This window comes from Capra hircus, chromosome 2 (genome assembly GCF_001704415.2).
Source record: "Capra hircus breed San Clemente chromosome 2, ASM170441v1, whole genome shotgun sequence".
Taxonomy (NCBI): domain Eukaryota; kingdom Metazoa; phylum Chordata; class Mammalia; order Artiodactyla; family Bovidae; genus Capra; species Capra hircus.
The window spans coordinates 18,191,243-18,215,727 of NC_030809.1; the positions used below are offsets into that span (position 1 = coordinate 18,191,243).

Below are 24,485 nucleotides of genomic sequence, written 5' to 3' on the forward strand. Positions count from 1 at the left end.
GAGCTGAGGATTTTCCTGGTACAAACATGTGATTCAAGACCACGTCATGCTTTCAGCTTTCTCCTATCAAATAGGACTCTTCTGAAGAGCAGAAACATTAGGCCATTTTGTCCCCAGAGAGGGGACTGGATGCTTGAAATGAGGCATTTTCTACTCAGTTTAGTTCCGAATGTCCTTGAAAAACTCATGCTTCCACAAGAGAGTTCTATTTCCTTTGTGAAAAAAAACTATTTACAGGTTAATTAACATCAATTAATTGACCTCTGAAGCTCCAGCTCTGTGCATAAGAACCCTCCAACAGTGGGAAGTCTGTTTCTTTTTGAAAATTTATCCCACTGTGCTTTCATTTTTGCAAGTCTGATCACGAGGCATGGTTTTGTTTGATGAATGAATTAATTCAAGCCAGGTTCTTGTCAGCAGAGAACAGAAGTTTCGGAAAGTCTCTTCACAGAGACATTGTCTTAATGCCATGCTTGTTTTTCTCGGGAGTGTTTCTCGGTAAGTAAGAATATTATTTTTAGCAAAGAAGCTTTTGCTGTAGTTTTGATAATATTTTGATATTTTGCTTTAATTTTTACATCAAGCCAGTACAGAGAGGATTTTTGCATCGTCGGTAATCCAGAGATGTTCGAAGATGGCAGATTGGATGCTGAGTCAATTAAGTAATAGACTCTGCTGTAGTTTTCATTTTGATTTTTGTGCCCATTTCTTGGAAGCAGGAATTAATTTTCTTAAATAGTGAAACCCTGATAAATATTTTATGCATAGGTGTACAATATGAGATGAATTGTAGATTATGGTCAATCAAATTTCTATTTGGGGGGAATTTTTATCGAGGGTGATCAATATTTTTCTGGAAACATTTTGGCAATATTTTCAAAAGGAAGGGGATTGTCAGTAGTACCAAATACTTCAGGAGGAGCTAAGGGAAGGTTATTGACTGTGACCACAGGTTTGTCCAAGCCATTGGCGGCCTCTTGTTTACACTGAGGTGATAAGGGCACCTCAGAAGCTTTGAGGTCTCCCTGAAACACAACATCCAGGGATAGAGGCAAGGAAGGGTACCTGGAAGTTAGCAAACACGCTGAAGGGCAACCCACATGTGGAGACAGTCACAGTCACTCCATTTTTATGTGGCCTAGAAACTTCCTTGGTGGCCCAGATGGTAAATCCGCCTGCCAATGTAGGAGACACAGGTTCCATCCCTGATCCGGGAAGATCCCACATGCGGCAGAGCAACTAAGCCCGAGCACTGCAACTATTGAGCCTGTGCTCAGTCCACGTGCCCAAGAGCCTGTGCCCACAATGAGTGAAGCCACCACAGTGAGAAGCGTGTGCATCACAGCTAGAGAGTAGCCCCCGCTCGCCACAGATAGAGAAAAGCCTGCGAGACAATGAAGACCCAGCCCAGCCAAACATAAATAAATAAAATTATTTTTAAAATATGAGAACACAAACTCCAATTCTGGTGACACCTCTACACATAGTAGGTGCTTAGTAAAGGCTTGTTGAAGGAATGAATGAATAGAATGAGATGGAATTCTACCCAGCGCACCTACATATGTATTGAGGGCTGGGTCCCCTTACTTCTCCTCTCTTTACACATGTTGCATGTTTTCCTTCCATGTCAGACTGTGGCTGGCCTGGGGGTGGTGCTGATCTATCATATGACTCATTTCTCCATCCCGGGTTGGTGCCATGCCCTGTGCTTTGCTCATAGTAGACACAGAATTTAACTTCTTTAATCAGAATGTATTTTATAAAAAACCTCCTAATTCTGAGAAGGTGATTTTTTCCTCCGAGGAGCTATTCCTTTTTTTCTGAAAAGAATGGCCGTGGTGCACCACTACCACAATATTGGAAGTGTGGTCCAAAGCCCGTCTCAACATCAGTGCACTTCATTGTTTCGCCTGATTGATGATTTCAGCCTACTTTAAAAACTCATCATTTCCAGGGTGAGGGGAACTTGGTGTGTGTTGCCATCCCAGCTTCACTCTTTTAAACACCGAGGTGCCTGTGAGTGGGGGTTTGGAGTTTGTCACCTCCTCCTGGAGAAAAATCCTGAATGGAATTTGCTGGGTCCCTACACCTACTCTTGCTCAGCTTGAGCGCTGAGTTCTTGCGCAGATGAGCGCAGGTTCTAAGAGGTGGGTTAGTTCAGTTTCAGGATGGAGGGGGCCTTGGAAGGAGCCTCGGAACCCACCTTGCTCATCTTTCTTTCTCCTTCTGGGATCTTATGCTTCGGCACTTTTCTGGCTTTCTCACCCTGCCACCCGCCTCCCCCATTCCAGCCCTGATTTCTAGTCCATAAGGACTGGAGGTCTCAGCTCAAAACCAGTCCCTCAAACAAGCAAGGATTTCTTAAGTCCTTGGGGCGGCTCTGTGCGCTCACCTTCTCCCTGCCTTCCCCTCCTTTCCCTCCTTCCCTCTGTCATCCTCTTCATCACTGCTCTATGTCCAATTCATAATTTTCTATTGGACTCTAAAGAAAGCTGAGCGCCAAAGAACTGATGCTTTTGAACTGTGGTGTTGGAGAAGACTCTTGAGAGTCCCTTGGACTGCAGAGAGATCCAACCGGTCCATCCTAAAGGAGATCAGTCCTGGGTGTTCATTGGAAGGACAGATGCTGAAGCTGAAGCTCTAATACTTTGGCCACCTGATGCAAAGAACTGACTCCTTGGAAAAAACCCTGATGCTGGGAAAGATTGAAGGCAGGAGAAGGGGATGACAGAGGATGAGGTGGTTGGATAGCATCACTGACTTGATGGACATGAGTTTGAGTAAGATCCAGGAGTTGGTGATGGACAGGGAAGCCTGGCGTTGCTGCAGTCCATGGGGTTGCAAAGAGTTGGACACGACTGAGCAGCTGAACTGACGCATTATGAATCTACTTCTCCAAGGTTATGTAGCGTCCTGCTTACAGATGTCAGGGCTCTTTCTTAGCCCTCCTCTCTCTCGCAGCCTTGCTCTCCTGCCTTACAGAGGACTGCCTTGTGTGTGTTCTCCAGGGGCCTCTCCAGCCTCCTCCCCGCCTTCCTTTCCCTCCTGTTCTATCTCTAGAGCTCGGTCCTTACCACCCGCTCCAGCTGCCTTCTCCTTCCTGGGATAGCAGCCACTCATTCCAAGCTATCACCTCTAAGTGGATGGCTTCCAGACCCATCCTTGCAGCCTGGCCAGTCACCCAGTCCCAGCACCTGCACTGGGCTCAGAGAGATGCTCTGCTAACCCTCAGCCCCCTCCTCAGACTCAACTCCAGACCTTCCTCCATCAGCCTCCCACACAGGCTTTCAAGCCTCGCTCTCCCCCCATGGCTCCAGGTTCCATCATCGGTGCCATCACTTCCCTCATGTCTCGGGCTGCAAGCTCAGCCCTGACTCTTGCCCCCCACCGCCTGCCACTTTGTTTATTTCTGGACAGTCTCCCCGTTTATGATGGTTCCCCATCTGCCGTGCACACTGCTTCCTTCCAGTGCCCTCATTCAAACCTTGTCATCTGCTGCCTGAATGACTGTGATAAGCCTGTCACCCTCGCCACGCTGCCTTGCTTACGACTGCAGGGCAACCTTCCAGAAGCCCAGGACCAGAGCCCAGCCGAGGGAGAGCAAAGCCTTTCTTGCTACTCATCCTCGGTGTGACCTTGGGGGAAATTAATCTCACTGGGTCTCAGCTTTCGCTCTGTGAATCGAGCTGGGTGACAAGAGGCCACAGCTCACAGTTCAGTGGGTAAGTGATGCACGCGGTGTGCTTGGAAGGGTACCCGGGGCGCTTGGCGGGTGTCGCTGGATCTTACTGTTGTCACTGCTGTCGAGTCCACAGTCGGATGCCTTGCATAGAGCACTTCTGTACTTTCCTCTGGCCAGAGATTTGGCTTCAGCTCCTTCTGTGGCCTCCCTCTCTGGGGAGCCAACCTGGACCACGGGGGACCCTCAGGACATCCTTTTGTCCTCTGCTAAGACCCAGAAGAGCCAGACCTGAATGGGTCACTCCCTGCCATGGTCTCTGCCTCAGGGCTGGCCTGGCTCTCATGGTCTTTCCAAACAAATCTCATGAAAAGGAGAGAAAAGACCCGGGAGGAATAAATGAGTGTGGGATTTGGAGTTTGCAGTCCTGGGTTTAACTCCAGGCTGAGTCACTCACCAATTCTACCTTACTCCTCTGAGCCCAAGTTGTCTTGTCTGCAAAAAGAAACCTTACTGACCTTATAAGGGTTAAAGAAAACATATCCGCACACACATGTGCAAACGTATATAGACATACACATGCATACACACCCATGTACTTATACACACCTAAGCACACGTCTGCATCTACATGCATACATCTGGCACAGAATAGGTGATCCATAAAGGGCACTGGTATTAAAAAGCAGAGACATTACTTTGCCAACAAAGGTCCGTCTAGTCAAGGCTATGGTTTTTCCACTAGTCATGTATGGATGTGAGAGTTGGACTATAAAAGAGCTGAGTGCCAAAGAACTGATGCTTTTGAACTGTGGTGGTGTTGGAGAAGAATCTTGAGAGTCCCTTGGACTGCAAGGAGATCCAACTAGTCCATCCTAAAGGAGAGCAGTCCTGAATGTTCATTGGAAGGACTGATGTTGAAGATGAGGCTCCAATATTTTGGCCACCTGATGTGAAGAACTGACTCATTTGAAAAGACCCTGATGCTGGGAAAGATTGAAGGCAGGAGAAGGGGATGACAGAGGATGAGATGGTTGGATGGCATCACCGGCTCAATGGACATGAGTCTGGGTAAACTCCGGGAGTTGGTGATGGACAGGGATGCCTGGTGTGTTGTGGTCCATGGGGTCACAAAGAGTCGGACACGACTGAGCAACTGAACTGAATTAAACTGAAACAAGGGTAAGAGGAAGCACGTGAGAAGGATCAGAGTTTGTGTTCTCCTCTTTGTCTCCTTGAGGCTACACCCATCCCTCCTTGCCCCTTTTTGCTTGTGCATTTGGAGTCGCCTCATTCTGTCCAGAACAGAGCCCCTGTTCCCAGTGAGAAGGGCGGGAAGTCTTTAGCTTTCTTCCCAAATATGGCACAGGAGAACAAGAAGGGACCAGCTGCAGCACTTCTTCTTCATGACTGTGCTGCATTCGGAAACCTTCAGAGGCACCTTGCTGGTGACCCCGTGCTGCTCGGTACACGGATTTGAGCTGTCACAGCCTGGCCTGGCCTCGGCCTTCCTCCCCTCGCCCGCTCCAGGAGGTCCAGCCTCACAGGGCACCACATGGGCCTGACTTGGTACCAGGTGCTGGATTTCCTCTCATTGTGTTTCATTGTTTGCTATGAATGTGTCTTCTCTCCTCTTCTGGAGTGTAAGCTCCCTGCAGGCAGGAACTGTTTCTAAGCATCCTTTAGACTCTTCGCTTGTGACTGTTTGCTAAGTCACGTCAGTCATGTCCGACTCTGTGCAACCCCATAGACAGCAGCCCACCAGGCTCCCCCATCCCTGGGATTCTCCAGGCAAGAACACTGGAGTGGGTTGCCATTTCCTTCTCCAATGCATGAAAGTGAAAAGGGAAAGTGAAGTTGCTCAGTCGTGTCTGACTCTTCGCGATCCCATGGACTGCAGCCAACCAGGCTCCTCTGTTCATGGGATTTTCCAGGCAAGAGTACTGGAGTGGGGTGCCATTGCCTTCTCCATGTGACTGTTTACTCTCTCCAAATTCTTTATGAAAGAAGCAATGAATGCCTCCTCTATGCGTGCGTGCTCAGTTGCTCAGTCTTGTCTGACTCTTTGTGAGTCCGTGGACTGTAGCCTGCCAGGCTCCTCTGTGCATGGAATTCTCCACGCAAGAACACTGGAGTGGGTTGCCATTTCCTCCTCCAGGTGGTCTTCCCAACCTAGGGATGGAACTCATGTCTCTTGTGTCTCCTGCACTGGCAACTGTACCACCTTTTGAGTTAATTACACAAGCTTAGAATTCAACAGGTACGTCACTTTAAGTCAGACACTTGCTTAACTTGTCTGCTTATTGTATCAGTTTTTTAATTAATGTTTTCTCCCTCTTGATTTCAATTTCTCAGAACATACTTAATGAAAAGCTCTTTCTTGAAATCTCCCCCTTTGTAACCACTAGATCAGGAGACAGAGGTATCATTTCTAGTCTGGCTATATTAATATTTCAATTAATATTTCTTATTTGGACTCTAGGGAAATGAGATGAAAGGGATTATTTTAAAACAGCAATGCGTGGTGCTTATGCAGTCATTAATTACTTTATAATGAGTACCCATGGCATTCCTGGCTCTGTGCTTGGGGCTGGGGACAAAAGTCACCAACAGATGCTCTTCAAGAATAAGGAAGTTTCTATGGAAACAGTGCAGTGACAGGTATGGTAGTTGAGCCTAGGGGCTCTCCCACTCATGAAAAGAAAAAACGTGCCAACATGCAGCCAATAAAGGCTTTTTGATGTTGTATAATATTTGACTTTCACTTTCTGATCTTTTTTTCTTTGTAATCTGCATCAGATATGTAACTTTTAATGAATACTATTAATATTTGATGTTTAAAAATCTGCTGCTAGTTTTCCAGATCAGTGGTTCTCAAACTTTAGCACCAACCCTGCTTCAGAGTCACCTGCAGGGCTTCTTAAAACTCATATTGCTGGGCCCCATCCCCTGAGTATTCTGTGGGTCTAGGGTACTGCTGGCGAATTTGCATTTGTGGTGACTAAGTTCCCAGCTGCTGCTGCTGCTGTTGGTCTGGGGACTTGGGGGACCACTGCACTCCACTGCCTGTTAAAAGAGAGAACAAACAATATTGGCATAATGCTTACCACTGTCAAAGCCCTAAATTAGTCAGGGACTTCCCTGGTGGTCCAGTGGTTAAGACTCTGTGCTTCCAATGCAAGGAGCATGGATTCGATCCCTGATTGAGGAACTAGGATCCCACATACTGCACAGTGTGGCCAAAATAAAAATCCTAAGTTATTCATTCATTCAAAAATATTGAGCTACCCACACTGTGCCAGGCTGGGTGTACTTGATAGAAATGGCTCCTGCTATTTGGGGTTGATCTCATTCATCACAACTGTCTTGGGAGCCAGGTGTGATTGTTATCCCTGTTTCACCCAGGAGGGGAATGAAGGTCAAAGTCAGCCCACAGATGCTTTCGCTCAGCTGATCATTGCGTCACCACCCTGACCTCTGACTCTCCAAACCGTTGTCCTTCCATTGTGCCTCTTGCCTCTGTGCTTATTAGATGTGGTTACTTCTTTTTTCTAACCTTGAGGTTAATTTTTCCAGTTCTGCTGAATGTCTGCTATTTTTCGTGCTTTTCTATTGCAGATTACCATTTTAATTATATTTTATTGATTGTCTTTGGCACATGGGCCTCCTATATCTTCCTTTCTTTGCCTTTGGTTTTATGAGCATGTTTGCATTTGCTCAGATGTGTTTGTTTTTCCCTGCCAGCAGATCTTACTAGTTTTTTTTCTGTTAAATAATTTCTGCCTTCCGACTTTGATATCGGAGGCCTCTGAGATTGAATGTCTTGATGGCACACAGATTCCTGCTATTTATTGCTTGCTAATATTAGACACTTCATCTCTGTAGCGGCAGCTGAGGCCCTGCCCAGCCGCTCTGATCCCCCCAGGGCGAGAGCTGAAGCTGGTGGGCTCTGTCGGTGGCATCAGGCTTTCAGTACAAATCCAGTCGTTTTGTCTCACTGCAGAGGCCAGGCTATTAAAAGACCAGGAATTTTTTTTTTTTTTTTTTAAGACCAGGAATGTTAAAAATAGCTCTCACCACAATTCCCACCTTGGAAGCTTTCAGGAGAGCTCTGCAAAGAAACAATTAGATTCTACCTCCCAGAGTCAAAGCAATCGCAGAAGAGTCTTTATTTCAGTAGAGAAATCATAACAATGGTACCAAAAAACCATTGTTGCAAAGAAGGAGAATGTTTAGAAAAACAACTGGTCAATTGCCTGTTTTGTTTTTTTTTTTAATTGTCTGACTCATTTAGTCAGCTTTGTTTACAATTCATGCAATTTGCCATTGAACTCTGGCAGGTTTTCCTCCATTTGAAGAGTACAGCCAGTACATAGTGACTTGGGGGAACTGCAGGGTATATTTTTTTTATGTTGCTGTCAATCAAACAACACCAGGAGGATGTGGTTATCTTCAAACCATTCTGATGTTCACAGAGAAACATAGCTATTTTTCTCTTTATATACACTGATAAATTTTTATTATATTTATACTAACTACAACATAGTGTGAAATTAAATACTCACAGGCTTTGTTGTTCAGTCGCCAGATCGTGTCCAACTCTTTGTGACCCCACAGACTGCAGCACACCAGGCTTCCTTGTCCCTCACCATCTCCCGGAGTTTGCCCAAGTTCATGTCCATTGAATCGGTGATGCCATCCAACCATCTCATCCTCTGTCACCATCTTCTCCTTCTGTCTTCAATCTTCTCCAGCATCAGGGTCTTTTCCAGTCAGTCAGGAGTTTGCATCAGGTGGCCAAAGCATTGGAGCTTCAGCTTCGGCATCAGTCCTTCCAATGAGTATTCAAGGTTGATTTCCTTTAGGATTAACTGGTTTTATCTCCTTCCTGTCCAAGGGACTCTTAAGAGTCTTCTCTAGCACCGCAGTTCAAAAGCATCAATTCTTGAATAGCCAAAGCAATCTTGAGAAAGAAGAATGGAACTGGAGGAATCAACTTGCCTGACTTCAGGCTCTACTACAAAGCCACAGTCATCAAGACAGTATGGTACTGGCACAAAGACAGACATATAGATCAATGGAACAAAATAGAAAGCCCAGAGATAAATCCACACACATATGGACACCTTATCTTTGACAAAGGAGGCAAGAATATACAATGGAGTAAAGATAATCTCTTTAACAAGTGGTGCTGGGAAAACTGGTCAACCACTTGTAAAAGAATGAAACTAGATCACTTTCTAACACCGCACACAAAAATAAACTCAAAATGGATTAAAGATCTAAATGTAAGATCAGAAACTATAAAACTCCTAGAGGAGAACATAGGCAAAACACTCTCAGACATAAATCACAGCAGGATCCACTATGATCCACCTCCCAGAATTCTGGAAATAAAAGCAAAAATAAACAAATGGGATCTAATTAAAATTAAAAGCTTCTGCACAACAAAGGAAAATATAAGCAAGGTGAAAAGACAGCCTTCTGAATGGGAGAAAATAATAGCAAATGAAGCAACTGACAAACAACTAATCTCAAAAATATACAAGCAACTTATGCAGCTCAATTCCAGAAAAATAAACGACCCAATCAAAAAATGGGCCAAAGAACTAAATAGACATTTCTCCAAAGAAGACATACGGATGGCTAACAAACATGTGAAAAGATGCTCAACATCACTCATTATTAGAGAAATGCAAATCAAAACCACAATGAGGTACCACTTCACACCAGTCAGAATGTCAGCGATCCAAAAATCTGCAAGCAATAAATGCTGGAGAGGGTGTGGAGAAAAGGGAACCCTCCTACACTGTTGGTGGGAATGCAGACTAGTACAGCCACTATAGAGAACAGTGTGGAGATTCCTTTAAAAATTGCAAATAGAACTACCTTATGACCCAGCAATCCCACTGCTGGGCATACACACCGAGGAAACCAGAATTGAAAGAGACACATGTACCCCAATGTTCATCGCAGCACTGTTTATAATAGCCAGGACATGGAAACAACCTAGATGTCCATCAGCAGATGAATGGATAAGAAAGCTGTGGTACATATACACAATGGAGTATTACTCAGCTGTAAAAAAGAATTCATTTGAATCAGTTCTGATGAGATGGATGAAACTGGAGCCGATTATACAGAGTGAAGTAAGCCAGAAAGAAAAACACCAATACAGTATACTAACACATATATATGGAATTTAGGAAGATGGCAATGACGACCCTGTATGCAAGACAGGAAAAAAGACACAGATGTGTATAATGGACTTTTGGACTCAGAGGGAGAGGGTGGGATGATTTGGGAGAATGGCATTCTAACATGTATACTATCATGTAAGAATTGAATCACCAGTCTATGTCTGACGCAGGATACAGCATGCTTGGGGCTGGTGCATGGGGATGACCCAGAGAGATGTTATGGGGAGGGAAGAGGGAGGGGGGTTCATGTTTGGGAATGCATGTAAGAATTAAAGATTTTAAAATTTAAAAAATAAAAAACTAAAAGAAAAACAAAAACAAAAGCATCAATTCTTTGGTGCTCTGCCTTCATGATCCACATTCAATTCTCATATCCGTACATGACTACTGGAAAGACCACAGCCTTGACTGTACGGATGTTTGTCGGCAAAGTGATGTCTTTGCTTTTTAACACGCTGTCTAAGTCTGTCGTGGCTTTCCTGTTCCCAGGCTGTGTTAGACGAGATATAACCTGGTCACACACCCATTGAATGAATGAATCAGTTCAGTGCATCTCCTTACAGATGTCAGGTCATCTTCGCCATCTGGCAGGCTTCACTCACTAGCACGTGTGCTGCGTCTCATCTGACACCATTCCTAATGGTCGGACTGCTTTAAAAGCACTAAGCCTCAGTCTAGAGCTTTCTCAATCATCCTGTATGTCCTTGAAAGTCATCCTTATTATATGTGTTTCCTGAGGCAAAATTTTCACACTTATATCTTTTTTGTTATACAAAAATATTCTCCAAAGAGGCAATAGAACCCCTGTGATTCCCTAAGAGATCAGCATTTCCGATAGCATCTGTTTTTGAAGCAATTATTTTACTTACAAACTGACAATCACAATGATAAATTCTTTAATACCTTAAAGTTTTTATAGTCAAATAGTTTATTTTAAAATGGTCTCTAACTTGCTCAATGAAATGAAAGTCACTCAGTCATGTTCGACTCTTTATGACCCCATGGACTATACAGTCCATGGAATTCTCCAGGCCAGAATACTGGAGTGGGTAGCTTTTCCCTTCTCCAGGGGATTGTCCCAACCCAGGGATCAAACCCCAGGTCTCCTACATTACAGGTGAATTCTTTACCAGCTGAGCCACAAGGGAAGCCCCTTTAACTCGCTAGGAGTTATAAATATTCCTATGGATTCAGATTTGTAAAAATGTTCTAAAGGTGCTGTCTCCCTGTTTTGTAAAGGGTCAGTGTCTACATATGAGCAGACGAGAGGCATTGGAATAAAACCAAGGGTTTTTAGTCTGATAAGCTAAGGTCTCATTGACCTAAACTGGGCTTTCTCAATCCTGACATTAGGGTTATTTGGGGGCTGGACAATTCTTTGTTGCAGGGAACTGTCATGTGTTTTGTAGGGTGTTTAGCAACATTTCCTGGCTTCTACCTAATAGATGCTGGAGCATCCCCAGGGTGGGACAATAAGCAGTGCCTCTGGACACTGTCAAATATTCCCCGGGGGTGAGAGTCAGCTGGTAGAGAATCACAGACCTAAGGAATTAAACTTGAATAGGGGCTTGGGCAGGAAAAAGGAGTTCTGTTTCAGGTCTGTTGATGCCTTATTTCGGGAACTGTTGAAGGTGCTGAATGCTAGTTGGAGAAGTGAGACTAATGTTCAAAAGAGAGTCAGCCTAGTTCCACCCACTGCAGTCTGCCTGGGGCAGGGGAGTCCTATGTATTCCCAGATTGGAAATCAGACCATTGCAAAGCACAAGGTGATTTTTGATAGCACATTTTTGAGGTTAAATTTTTATTTTAATAGCTATGCGTTCATTTTCATGGGTGTTGGGAAAAAGAATAACTAGCAAATGATGCCCATGGTGTTCTGGGTATGATTGCTTAGGGAGAAGCCAAATCTAACTTGAAAGGTATATAACTGTTATTAGGGCCAAGTGAAAGTGAAAGTCTCTCAGTCATGTCTGACTCTGTGACCCCATGGACTATACAGTCCATGGAATTCTCCAGGCCAGAATATTGGAGTGGGTAGCCTTTCTCTTCTCTGGAGGATCTTCCCAACTCAGGAATCAAACCCAGATCTCCCACACTGTAGGCGAATTCTTTACCAACTGAGCCACCAGGGAGGGTTTGGGGCAAAAACTTTAAGCAGATGGGTTCATTTGTGCCAGAAACTGTTTAAGTGCTAAAGATTCAGTGATTAACAAGACAAAGTCCTGATTCTCAGGGAGTTTATGGTCTCAAGAGGGAACCAAAAAGGAATATCATTTCAGGTAATGATAAATCTGTTGTAATGGAGCATGCAGGAACCCTGGGAGGACCACAAGTGGCTTCAGAGATGAAGCCTTCATCCCACAGCGTCTCCTTTTAGATGGGGAGGCAGCCGGTAGTGTGTGTTTTGTGGAGTACTGCGTGCATGCTAAATCACTTCAGTTGTATGCCCTCTTCCAGGGGATTTTCCCAGCACAGGGACAAAACCCGTGTTTCTTACATCTCCTGCATTGACAGCCAGGTTCTTTAAAGTTAAGTACTAAGGTGAAGAATAAGGAAGCTTCCCTGGTGGCTCAGACAGTAAAGAATCTGCCTGCAGTGCGGTAGACCTGGGTTGAATCCCTGGGTCAGGAAGATCCCCTGGAGAAGGAAATGGCACCCCACTCCAGTATTTTTGCCTGGAGAATTCCATGGACAGAGGAGCCTGGAGGGCTACAGTCCAGGGGGTTGCAAAGAGTCGGAAATGACTGAGCGACTCACACTTTCACTTTCAAGAGACACGAGGTCTGAGCAGGTGATTTCTGAGTGGAGATCTGACTAGTGGGAGAGAACAGCCACAGAAGGGTGCAGGGTCAGAGGGAACAAAGGGATGGTGGGCTGTGGTTTCTGATGTCTTAGATGGGCTCTTGTACACATGGAAGACTATCTGAAATAATCTTTGTGTTTTTTTTCCTTGCAAGAATTAAAGTTATAAACAATAGTGATTCTCGAGCCCCATCAAGCATCTCCACGTGTGTTGCTTTAACCCTGGTTTTCAACTTTAAATGCATAAAAATTCAACTACTCAGCTATGCATTGTAATTTTAATCCTAGGTCTGATAGATGCTCTCATGCACCACACTTTCTCCAGGGTGACACCTTCTTTGCGCACCAGCATGCTCAGATCAGCCTAAGCCAGACACCCAGTGGCAGTCACAGGGCTCAGGTCTCTGTCATGACATCCTCCTCTGTTTATTTGGTTCCATCTCTTTCTGAGTTAGGAGACTCATCCTACCGAGGGAAGGGCTTTATTATCTCTGGCAGATTCCAGTTCTTCACCCAGGTGAGTTAGATTTGATGCTTAGACAACCAAGGTTGTTTCCAGGAGAGTCGGCTGTCTTATAAGACCGGGGCATCCAGGGCAGTTCTTCCCCTATCAGTGATGAACACACAGGGCCATCCTTTTCCTTACTGTCTCCAACTATAGTTAGCTCTGGGCCGGACCCTCCAAATGGGTTCTGATTTTTCAGCAGATTGCACAACCCTTGGGTTCAAGAGAAGTCTTGACCTAATTGTTCTGATTTTGTTTGGAACCCCCACAAAGATTGTAGCCAACTTCCTTTTCTGTTTAGTTGGATTTTGCATTTTTTTAGCTTCTCTAAAACATTTTTTCATCTCCCTAACTGGTTCTAGAGGTGACTTACATGTTATTATGTTAGGTCCTCTTTGCCTTTATGTATTTCAGTTTTAACCTCTCCTCTCTTATCTCCTGATTTTATAGGTGAAATTCTACTGTGTGTTCACCTCTTCCCCTTCCCTCCCTGCCAAAGCTAGTTGCTAATTTTCTTCTCAATAGTTTCTGTTACACAGTGGTTTAACATTAGCACCATCCATCTCTTTCTAGGATAGGGTCATAACTGATTGTCTTGAATCCTGTCTCCCTCTCATATCCTTGTGTGGTCCTGCGGCCACAGCCCCAGAACAATGCTGAAGTCTGAAAAGGAGCTGGGCCAGTTTGACCCAGGGGGGCTGCAGTGCTTTGGTCACTGGGGAGAATGGGAGGATGAGGGGGCAGAGGCCAGGACATGGTGTGGTTTTGAGTCATGGGGTAAAGTGTTAGGGTTTTATTCCAAGCTTTTGGGAAGCCATCCTGAACATTCTATGGGTAGGACTCCAATACTTTGGCCACCTGATGTGAAGAGCTGACTCACTAGAAAAGACCCTGATGCTGGGAAAGATTAAGGGCAAGGGGAGAAGAGGACAAAAGAGGATGAGATGGTTTAATGTCATCACCGACTCAGTAGACATGAGTTTGATACACACACGTGTGTGTGTGTGTGTGTGTGTGTCTATGTGCTAGAACAGATCCTCCCTGACATATCCCAATGGCACCACTTACTACTGCTTCCATCCACTGGGTTGACTCCATCACTAGCTTGACCATCTACTAAGAAGGTCCTTTGGGTGCCTGTCACTGCTTTGGTAAGATAAAGAAACATTATTAATGGTTGGCATAATTACTTCATTCCCCCAGACAGAGACTGGCTTTCAGCAGAATGGAAGGAAGAACCCAGGCAAAGCTTTAATGATTGAATCATCTGTTTTCATTTAAAGTCCTACCGATCACTTATTAAGTTTTGACTCCATGGTTATGACATAAATTAAAAAAACAAAAAACACAGAAAGGGAGATTTGTGAGCCTTAGGTATCCAGCTGAGAGTATCACAAGTAGCTCAAGGTCAGTGGTTTGTCTGACAACTGCAGGTAAAGCTACTCTCTGTTGCTGTTCGGTCACTAAGTTGCGTCCAACTCTGCAACCGTATGGACTGCAGCACAGTAGGCTCCTCTGTCCTTCACTGTGTTCCGGAGTTCGTTCAAATTCATGTTCATTGAGTCAGTGATGCTTGTCCTCTGTCTTCCCCTTCTGCTCCTGCCTTCAATCTTTCCCAGCATTAGGGTCTTTTCCAATGAGTCGGCTTCTCACTTCAAGTGGCCGAAATATTGGAGCTTCAGCTTCAGAATTAGTCCTTCCAATGAATATTCAGGGTCGATTTCCTTTAGGATTTTTAAAAGCGTTTTATTTATTTATCTAACACCCCAAACATTTTGTATTGGGGTATAACTTATTAACAATGTTGTGGTGGTTTCAGGTGAACAGCAAAGGGACTCAGCCATTTCCTTTAGGACTGGCTGGTTTGAGCTCCTTGCTGTCCAAGAGACTCTCAAGAGTCTTCTCCAGTACCACAATTCTAAACATCAGTTCTTCAGCTTTCGACCTTCTTTGTGATCCCACTGGTGGCTCAGACAGCAAAGCATCTGCCTGCAATGCGGGAGACCTGGGTTCAATCTCTGTGTCGGGAAGATCCCCTGGAGAAGGAAATGGCAACCCACTCCAGTACTCTTGCCTGGAAAATTCCATGGACTGAGGAGCCTGGTAGGCTACAGTCCATGGGGTCGCAGAGTCGGACATGACTGAGCGACTTTACTTTCTTTTCTTTCTCACATCCATGCGTGACTACTGGAAAGACCATAGCCTTGACTATTCAGACCTTTGTCAGCAAAGTGATGTCTCTGGGTGTTACTCTGCTGTCTAGGTTTGTCATAGCTCTCCTTCCAAGGAGCAAGTGTCTTTTAATTTCATGGCTGCAGTCACCATCTGCAGTGGTTTTGGAGCCCAAGAAAATAAAGTCTGTCACTGTTTCCATTTTTCCCCATCTATTTGCCACGAGGTGATGGGACCGGATGTCACCCACTGCTCTCTGAGGGTCTAAGAAATGACTCGCTTTTTCTTTAAGAGTCCCTGGAGTCAGCTTCAGGGTCTTCATGGTTCCTTGCCCTCCACCTCTTCTCTCCCAGAGCTGGCTGCAGTTGGTCAGTGAGACCAGTGCAGTCAAGGGTGGTGCTCCTGGAACTTTGAACTCGCCACTGGCTTGAGGCCAGTAGTAATACCTGGCCCGGTGTAGACGAGCATCAGCTGACCAACCCGCCACCTGCAGCTAAGGATGCTGGTAATTCCGTAATCCCATGACCCCAGCCCTACCTCTCTGCCTCTCTGATCCCCAACCACACAGTCCTTCACTGCTGTTTCTCATCTCCAATGACACTGAACTCAGACACACCAGTGTGCATATGCTCTGTAGTCTAGCTGGTTACACAGGGTCTTTTTCTTTATAGTTCCATGTTTCTCATATTTTAAATATCTTTAATACAATCCTTTTAAAGCTCTGGAACGGAAAGCAATGCTAGTGACTGATCCTTGACCAGTGTTCCTCGTTGGAGGGGACAGTTGGCATTTGAGTGATAAAACGGTCATTCTAGAACCATCTCAGGCAGTGCAGAGCTTCAGAATCTCTACCACAGAATGCCAGTGTGACCTCCAGATCATTACAGACAATCCCTGAACACATCACAAACGTGGTCTATTCTCTTAGACTGAAATCTTATTAAACTTGCTTGCAATATTGGAGCAATGAACAATACTGAAGATTCAGTTTGCTTATAGGTTTAATATTAGATCAATTAGCCAAGAACAAATTAAAAGCATGGGAAGATGTGTGTGTTATCAGACAATATGGTTCTTAAAAAGAAATTGTTGCTATTAATATAGTTTAGAACATTTAATTAAATTTTTAAGTGGGACCAGATATTCATTAAGGAAGGTGTTAAAAGTGATCTTTGTGAAAATCACTTTTAGTTAGGGATGTATAATGAAGTCTTTATAGGTGAAATAAAATTTTATTTGAGATACCCATAGGGATGATATGGAAATATGAGGAGACCGCTGCTGCTAAGTCACTTCAGTCGTGTCCGACCCTGTGCGACCCCAGAGATGGCAGCCTACCAGGCTCTTCTGTCCCTGGGATTCTCCAGGCAAGAACACTGGAGTGGGTTGCCATTTCCTTCTCCAAGGCATGAGAGTGAAAAGTGAAAGTGAAGTTGCTCAGTTGTGTCCGACTCTTCGCGATCCCATGGACTGCAGCCCACCAGGCTCCTCCATCCGTGGGATTTTCCAAGCAAGAGTACTGGAGTGGGGTGCCATTGAGGAGACTAGATGAAGTTAAATGGACAGAATGTTAATCTGAATTTAGACCTATTATTTGAAAATGTATTAACATAAATTTGTTAGAGTAAGATATTATCTTCTTCTGGAATGACTTTTTGTCCTGGTGTTTAGATTTTTAGATTACATAATTATCTTATTTTTCCCATACCCATGAATTAGCTAGAGTCCCCTAGACTATTCAGTTATCAATGTGGACCATTTTAAAAGTCTTTATTGAACTTGTTACAATGTTGCTCCTGTTTTTCTGTTTCTTTTATTTGGCCAAGAGGCATGTAAGATCTTAGGTTCCCAACCAGGGATCAAACCAGAAACTCCTGCATTAGAAGACAAGTCTTAATCACTGGACCACCAAGGAAGTCCTCCCTAGACTGTTTTAAAAAACACATAAAGAAGAGGAGAATTGCAAACAAGGCTTCCACATTCACAGTCTGTAATTTAGACTAGATTGGCAGGTCAGTGAAGCTCAGGCAAATCATCTCTCTCCTAACCTCATTGATTTATTTTTGTAAATATCAAGTATGGTGCTAATGACACTCCTTCAAAACTAATAATTCAGAAAGATAAGTTTTTATATACTTTATGTACATCCTGGAAAGATCAAAGTGTTATAGTATGATTATAATTTAGTAGGAACTATCTGTACATAAATATTTCTGATAGGAATCTCTCCAAAGTATTAATAATTATGTCACTCAAATAACATGACTGAGGGTAACCTTTTTCTCTTTCTATTTTAAACCGTGCACTTTCCAAATTTTCTTTCATAATCTTTTCTACTTTAAGCTAAAAAACATAATTGCATGTTATTTCTTAAACTTGCCTTTTGGGAGGGCTTTGTTTTCAAAGTTAACAAAATATTTGGAATTTATTTAAGGCTTCTTGGCTGCATGGGTATTCCAGTAGCTTCAGGTCCTTATTTTCTCATCACACATATGTGGTTATGTTATTATCTGACAAAATCACCTTTGCTTTACAGGAAAAATTTACTGAATTGGGTTTGTGCTTCAAATTAGAATTAAGATGAATATAGAAATGTGATTAATATTGTGCGTCTCGACCTCCTTAGCTTTAAAATGAAGGACAAAGGGGTGAACACTGAGGGTCTTCTAAAAGTAAAATATTACAAATTAAAAAAAATTTAATACCTATCTAGCAATTTTCCTAATGGTGTTTTTAAAAATAGGTAGTGAGATGACCATGGGGAAGTGACTGTCATCTCAGTGGTCAAGCAAGAGGGGGTGGGAAGGAGAGGGTGAGATGTATGGAGAAAGTAGCGTGGAAACATACGCACTACCATATGTGAACTAGATAGCCAATGGGAATTTGCGGTGTGACTCTGGGAACTCACACCAGGGCTCTGTAACAACCTAGAGGGGTGGGACTGGGGAAGGAGGTGGGAGGGAGGTTCAAGAAGGAGGGGACATATGTATACCTATGGCTGATTCATGTTGATGTATGGCAGAAACCAACACAACATTGTAAAGCAATTATCTTACAATTAAAAATTTAAAAATAAAAGTTTAAAAAAGTCATAAAAAAATACATTATAGAGACTGTTTTTCCGTAGGTCAGAAGAAAGGGACGGGGTGTTCAGTCTCAGCTTCTGAAGGTTCTAATATTTCAAAATAAAATGTAGAGCTAATGGTGAAGAAAAATCTCTTTGCAAAAAAGATTTTGCAAAGCAAATGACTTTTGAATTATGATTCTGAGAGGTGGAGGCGTAGAGAATGGGCATTTGGACATGAGGGGGATGGGAAGGGTGGGATGAGTTGGGAGATTAGGACTGACATACACACACCGCCATGTGTAAAATAGTGAGATAGAGGAAACGTGCTATATAGCTCAGGGAGCTCAGCTCAGTGAGGACCTAGATGGGAGGGATGGGAGAGATGGGCGGGATGGGAGAGGTGGGAGGGAGGTCCAAGAAGGAGGGATATATGTATATTTTATATATATATATATATATATATATATAGCTGATTCACATTGTTGTACAGCAGAAACTAACACAACAATGGAAAGCAAATATTCTTAAATAAAAAACTAAGCACTGTTTCTTGTTACAAAACCAAAGTGCCTGGGAGACTAGTGAAGGTTGCTGCCTTGGTTGGATAGGTACCAGTTAACTCCATTGACTTGCAGGATGGTTCGTGGTTTTGGGGACAGAGTGTTTTATACCTGTCTCTCTTGTTTCCTCAGGTTATACTGGAGAGCTCTGCCAATCCAAGATTGACTACTGTATCCTAGAGCCATGCAGAAATGGAGCAACATGCATTTCTAATCTCAGTGGATTTACCTGCCAGTGTCTGGAAGGTCAGTATCAGTATCATTACAGGAATAACTTTCATTTTCCATTTTAAATCCTACATTAATTTGACGACCTTTGTACTTCAATTTTCTGAAAAACTCTACTCAAGAGAACTTCCTACTTTGTCCCATTTATAAAGCAAAATATAAGATGGCTCCTTTTTTTAAAGCTCTGTGCTAAAATAGCTCGGAAATTATGTCTGAATATTAGATATAATCTCAAAATTTCTGCAGTTTTCATTTACACATTGAAAATGAACAACTTATAATAAAATGGAATTTCTGTATAATGACAAATTTCACTTGATAAGATTTCTTTTAAATTATGTGTTAGGTTTTTGATACCAATTTACATTAAAATTTTTTCACCATAAAGTTCACCTGTTTTTGTCTTTAAATCCACTTTATGACATCTTGGACACATATAGTCACCTGGAAGGTCACATATTTAAGGCAATTTTTATTAAAAAATAGTCATACTGTTTCAATTTCACCTGAAGAAGCAGACAGATGTTCCTAGTTATGGAGCTGGTGTTAAGGAACAATTTTGCACTTGGAGGAAGTTTTGTTTCCATTTCTGCTTGGAGAGATGTTATGGAATTACCCTAAACCTTTAATATGATAAGAATAACATGATATTAAAGGTGTTTCCCCCCTAAAACCAGCATGTAAACTCCTTATGCACAGAAGGGACACTGACAATTACATAGAGTCAATTGACATCCTTTGCAGAGATTACATGTTGAATCCTCGTGAATAAGGAAACATCTCTGTACTCATTAACCTGAATTACCTCCTGGCTTAGAGGCTGGACTGGGACAGTGGTACAGATGGATGTTGATAAAAGACCACTGACTCCCAGGTAACCCCAGCGCCATGATGGGCGCTGCCTCGTATACTTTATGCTTTCATATTCTGAAGCCCAAACAGCCACTCAGGAAGTGGAGCCTTTTTCTGGCTTCTGCTCCCCTGGGCAGGGACAGGAGCGGGTGGCTGGGGTTCTCCTGGTTATCCCCCAGCTGTGCGTGCCTATGATAGACATGGTTACATGACAATGGAGTTACATGTGCTGGATGGCCTCCACTCTTCACTCGAGTGCCTTAAGCAAATGGGAAAGCTGGAGAGGAGGATGACGGAGTCAGCACCAGTGGTCACTCATGTACAGAGCGCTGGGCAGTTTCTCAAAGCTTTGCCACAGCCCAGGTTAGTGGGTTGCCACCTAACCCGGGTTGTAGGCTGGGCTTAGAGTCAAGGGAAGGTTTCACGGTCAAAGGCTGATTGACTGCTGGCCAGTCACTAGTTTTCCTCCTCCACCCGATTGATCCTCCTTTTTCTGTCTTAAGTGGTTATGGGCCATGAGAACCCTGCTTCCCTCATAGGGCCATCCTGGGATTGAATGGGATTTTGTGGAAAGATATTTGAAAACTCCACAGTTCTTTATTATCATAGTTTTGCTGGAGAAGGTTCAGATCGGACCCCAGAGGCTCTGAGAGGTGGTGATTCGCACAAGGTCACACTGATAGTATAGAGAAGGAAATGGCAACCCACTCCAGTACTCTTGCCTGGAAAATGCCATGGAGGAGCCTGGTAGGCTACAGTCCATGGGGTCACAAAGAGTCAGACACGACTGAGCGACTTCACTTCACTTCACACTGATAGTAAAGCCAGACCCTTGAGCTGCAGCCCAGGAATTCTGTGTTCACGTGTGCTCCGTTTCTCTAGTTGATAAAGACTTGTTGAGCAAGTCCTGCATACCAGGCACTGGACTGGGTGCTGGCCTGGAGGGTCAGAAAGCTGAGGTGGCCCCTCCTGTGATGCGGACACAAATAAGTCCCTAATCACAAGCCAGAATGTGTGCCTTTAAGATGCATGACGAGGATCTGCTTAGCCTTGGGGACCTAGAAGAGATGCCCACATGTGGAGAGTGAGTGAGGAGGAGGAGTGAAAAGTTGAGGGCATCCCCACAAGCAAAAGGAAAAGGGAGGAATGTGGGTGACAAGGGCTGAGTCCTTAGGGCTTTAGGACTTTGTGGGCATGAGTGGGGCATGTCTTGTTCAACCCAGAGGGAAGAGAGCAGAGGCTTAGGCCTGAAGCCTGTCTGCCTCTTGCTAACCAGTTCTGTCCCTGGGCAAGTAAGAGTTCATACTTCTCTATGTCTTGGAGAAAATTGTAAAATTGATACAGTGATAACCCTCACTTCTTAGGGTCCATGAGGATGAAATGAGAAGATGCTTAGACGAGGTGCTTATTAGCGCAGGGTGCCTGGCTGAGTACTCAGTAAGTATTAGGCATTGTATCACGACTGTTTTCCTAGTAATGATTACTATTAAACCGTTGAAAAATGTAAACAGGAATTGGTAATTTTCCTTTTGTACCAGTATGGAGTGTGGGTTGGAGAGAGACAAGTATGGAAATAGAAGGGTTGCGGAAGTTTGGGAAATCCATGTTGCCTGTTAAGAAGGGAAGGTGGAATCTTAAAAGGAGAGGTGCTGGTGATTTGGGAGAACTTTTGAGGGAAAACAGAAGGGTCTGGGGATGGATGGATATGGAGGTGGAGGGGGAGTGACGGGGAAATTTGTGGCTTCTGTTGCTTTACTGTTGGTCGTGCCATTCATGGAGAGAGAAAAAAAAAAACATGGAAGGGAAGTGTTCTATTTGGGACATATTGAGTGCGAGAGATGGCAGCTGGGCAGGTGCTGTGAGTCTGGGAGTGAGCGGAGCCATCTGACCATGTCTCTACTCAGAGACCTTGGTCTATAGACTGTAATCTCAACCTGGGTGTTGATAGGCTTGTCTAGGGACCTTCTCCTCTATCCGTTAGCCCATCAATTCCTCCACTCTGTCTTGATAAAGTGTAGAGAAGTGAACTGAAATGATTCAGGTGAATTTCCCAGCAAGGTTTTGTACGAAGACTTTCATCCACAGGTTTACCTTCACTAACGATTGACCAGGGAAAGGGGCTTCAGTTATAAATCAGAAGGATTCATTGCCATGTTTTGAAGCCTCTCAGCAACTGGCACTTTAAAAGCAGCCCCTCCCATGGACCTGTCCCACGGTGGTTGTTGTAGGAATTATTTACAGAGCACTTTGCGCTTAAAAAACAGCCTGTGTCTGCAAGTTTTCTCCTATCAGTCATGCTGTGAGAACAAGTTTGAAAGAGTTTCAAGTCCACATAATGTTCTGAAGTTTGGAACCAGCACTTGACCCTTGACTGCCAGCTTTTTTTCTCCCCAGTGATTAGCTTTTGACATGTTAGCTTTGTATATGTGCATTTATGTATCTAGCTTATTGTTTTTGTAAAGTAATTTGAAAGTAAATTATAGGCATCATCACACTTTATCCCCAAATAAATGAGTCTGTGTTTTCTGAGAATAAGAACATTCTCCTTGATAGCTATGATACCATGCCAAAGAAGATTAGTAATTATTTTCTAGTATTATTTGCTATCTGCCCTGTTTTCACTTGCTTCTTTGGATATATGCATAGGTTCTGTCTGCCTCGCTTCCCTGTGATATTTTTTGTGGGTGGGAAGTGTGTTTTATTCATTGTTCTTTCACCAACTCCCACGATCCTATCACAGAGCTTTTAGTTCCATATTTTATGCTAGTAGGAAGCTAGTAACTATTTGTTACATAAATTAATTATAAAAGTCAGCAAGTTGCTTCTATGTCCTAACTATTGATTGGGAAATTAGAATATATATATATATACACACACCGTTAGGTATAAAGTGGATAACTAATAAGAGCATACTGTATAGCACAGGGAAAAAAAAGAAGGTACTATCTGTTTGTAGGACATATATTCAGTTAACCTTAAAAATGCATTCCATTATATATTAGATAGAAATACTGTTTGATTCCACTTATGCAAAGTACCCAGAACTGTCAAGTTCAGAGAGTCAGAAAGTACTTTGGTAGATGCAGGGGCAGGCAGGGAGTTTCGGGGTTTCCGTTTAGGAAGGTGAGCCATTTGGGAGATGGATGAGGATGAAAGTTGTACAATAATGTGAATGCACTCAGTGCCACTGAGCTGTGCAGCTTGTTGTTCAGTCCCTAAGTTGTGTCCAGCTCTTTGCCACCCCCTGGACTGCGTATGCCAGACTTCCTTGCCCTTCACTATCTCCTGGAGTTTGCTCAAACACATGTCCACTGATGGGTGATGATATCCAGCCATCTCATTCTCTGTCACCCCTTTCTCCTCCTGCCCTCAATCTTTCCCAGCATCAGAGTCCTTTCCAATGAGTTGGTTCTTCTCATCAGGTGGCCAAAGTACTGGAGCTTCAGTTTCAGCATCAATCCTTCCAATGCATATTCAGTGTTGATTTCCTTTAGGATTGACTGGTTTAATCTCCTTGTGGTCCAAGGCACTCTCACGAGTCTTCTCCAACACCAGAGTTCAAAAGCGTCAATTCTTCAGCCCTCAGCCTTCTTTATGGTACAGCTCCCATATCCATATATGACTACTGGAAAAACCATAGCTTCAACTCTATAGACCTTTGTTGGCAAAGTAATGTCTCTGCTTTTTAATATGCTCTCTAGGTTTGTCATAGCTTTTCTTCCTAGGAATAAGTATCTTTTAATTTCATGCCTGAAGTTACCATCCACAGTGATTTTGGAGCCCTAAGAAAATGAAGTTTGTCCCTGTTTCCATTTTTCCTCCATTTGTCATGAAGTAATGGAATCAGACACCATGATCTTAGTTTTTTGACTGTTGAGTTTTAAGCCAGCTTTTTCACTCTCCTCTTTCACCTTCATCAAGAGGCTCTTTAGTTCCCCTTTGCTTTCTGCCATTAGAGTGGTATCATCGGTGTTTCTGGGGTTGTTAATTCTGCTCAGCCTGGCATTTCACATGATGTACTTTGCATATAGGTCATATATGTAGGGTGACAATATACAGCCTTGATGTACTCCTTTTCCAATTTTGAACCAGTCCATTGTTCCATGTTCGGTTCTAACTATACAGTTAAATATGGTTAAAATAGCATGCTTTATATTAAGTGATTTTTACCACAGTAAAAAAAAGCATTAAAAAAAGTCAACATTTAGCTATCACTCACTACATTTGAGGAGAAGGCAATGGCAACCCACTCCAGTACTCTTGCCTGGAAAATCCCATGGATGGAGGAGCCTGGTGAGCTGCAGTCCATATGGGGTCGCAAAGAGTCAGACACAACTGAACGACTTCACTTCCAATTTTCACTTTCATGCATTGGAGAAGGAAATGGCAACCCACTCCAGTGTTCTTGCCTGGAGAATCC

The 24,485-nt window shown here is 43.6% G+C and overlaps 1 protein-coding gene across 1 annotated transcript in view; it reads left to right on the forward strand.

Annotated features, from left to right (window-relative positions):
• Positions 1–24,485, forward strand: part of DNER (delta/notch like EGF repeat containing) — a 382,962-nt gene that overhangs the window by 236,573 nt on the left and 121,904 nt on the right. Inside the window, exon 7 of the mRNA XM_018058657.1 lies at positions 19,118–19,231. Coding sequence (XP_017914146.1) covers positions 19,118–19,231 — 114 coding nt within the window. The remainder of the gene's footprint in view (positions 1–19,117; positions 19,232–24,485) is intronic.